This window comes from Acanthamoeba castellanii, assembly GCF_000313135.1.
Source record: "Acanthamoeba castellanii str. Neff unplaced genomic scaffold scf7180000083027, whole genome shotgun sequence".
NCBI lineage: Eukaryota > Discosea > Longamoebia > Acanthamoebidae > Acanthamoeba > Acanthamoeba castellanii.
Genome location: NW_004457378.1, coordinates 7,162 through 8,384, shown reverse-complemented (window position 1 = coordinate 8,384; position 1,223 = coordinate 7,162). Strand labels below are relative to the sequence as shown.

The 1,223-nt window shown below is 55.3% G+C and overlaps 1 protein-coding gene across 1 annotated transcript; it reads right to left on the bottom strand.

Moving 5' to 3' along the window:
* Positions 1–134: 134 nt before the first annotated feature.
* ACA1_299160 (phosphoglucomutase 2like 1, putative) lies at positions 135–1,120 on the bottom strand (the record flags this gene model as incomplete). Its single annotated transcript, XM_004336929.2, has 6 exons — positions 135–237; positions 317–359; positions 447–563; positions 675–825; positions 930–1,025; positions 1,094–1,120. 6 exons carry the CDS (start codon positions 1,118–1,120, stop codon positions 135–137), a joined length of 537 nt encoding a protein of 178 aa, XP_004336977.1.
* Positions 1,121–1,223: the final 103 nt, after the last annotated feature.

Sequence of the window (1,223 nt, the reverse complement as noted above, 5' to 3'; positions counted from 1 at the left end):
ACCCGACATCACCTACCAACAACCACAGGTAACCAACCAACTGAAGGCCGCGTTTAAAAAAAGTAAGTTGTTCACTTCGCCGCAGGGGACCACTGCCACAAACACAAGTTCGGGCTGAGGCCACGGTGGCATAGCTACTCAGCGGGGGCAGCCAGGCCGTTCTTGGTCGGGGCCAGGAACTGCTCGATGATGTGGTGCGAAATGTCCGCAAGCTCCCTGTCGATGCCCGCGCTGTCCCTGTGTGTGAAAAAGCAAAATTCAGACAAAATGGTCCCCTCACTTGCGTGACGCATCACCCAGGTGCAAAGAAACATACCCATAAGGACCGTGATGCTCGATGTAATACTTGAGCTTTGGCTCTGCAGGAGAGAATAGAGAGAGGAGGTTGAGAGGGAGAAATGAGCGGGAGACCTCAGGGGTAAAGAGGGGAAGGGGAGCGACCGTACCAGTACCACTGCCTCGCAGCGTAGCCACGCACCCGTTCTCAAAGAAAAAGGTGATCATGTGCGTCGAAGAAGACGTGGGCAGAATCGCCTTCTTGTCTGGCCGAGAGCTGTCGTAGCCTACAGGCGCACAACAGAACCGTTAGCGTTGTACTCCCGCAGTGTGCCCCACCACTACATCCATATCTCTCCTCTCTCCTCTCTCGGTCATCAATAGATGGGGTAGCGAACCGGTGGTAAGGTCTCGAATGTTTTTGATCTTGTAGGGTCCGCAGGCCTCGCTGTATTGGCCATTGTTGCGAATGCGCCCGAAGATGGTTTCCATCAATGCCGGGTCGTAGCAGAAAAAGTAGCGGTTGTTGGTGGCGTAGTAACCGTATTTCTGTGCGCGCGTGTCCGTGTTCACACAGTATCAAGAAGTTAGGCCCGGCTCTACGCGCGAGCTGAGTGGAAAAGATACGCAGGGTGAGTGAGGGTTCGCCGTACCTCGTAGAGCGAGTGGAGAGTACGGACGACCGTGCTGCGCTGAGAGTACAGTTCGACGGCCATTTCGGCAAAGACCGCTGCAGCACGCACACCGTCCTGCGATCATAACATAAGCCAAGAGATTAAGGTGGCACAGGGGTCAGGAGAGATCAAAGAAACCGCACCTTGTCGCGGCACACGTCACCGACCATGAAACCGATGGCCTCTTCAAAGGCGTAGAGGAAGTGATAGCCCTTGGACGTGAGGTCCGCGGCCACACTGCCCAGCCGATTTGAAGCCCGTCAATGTTTCCTG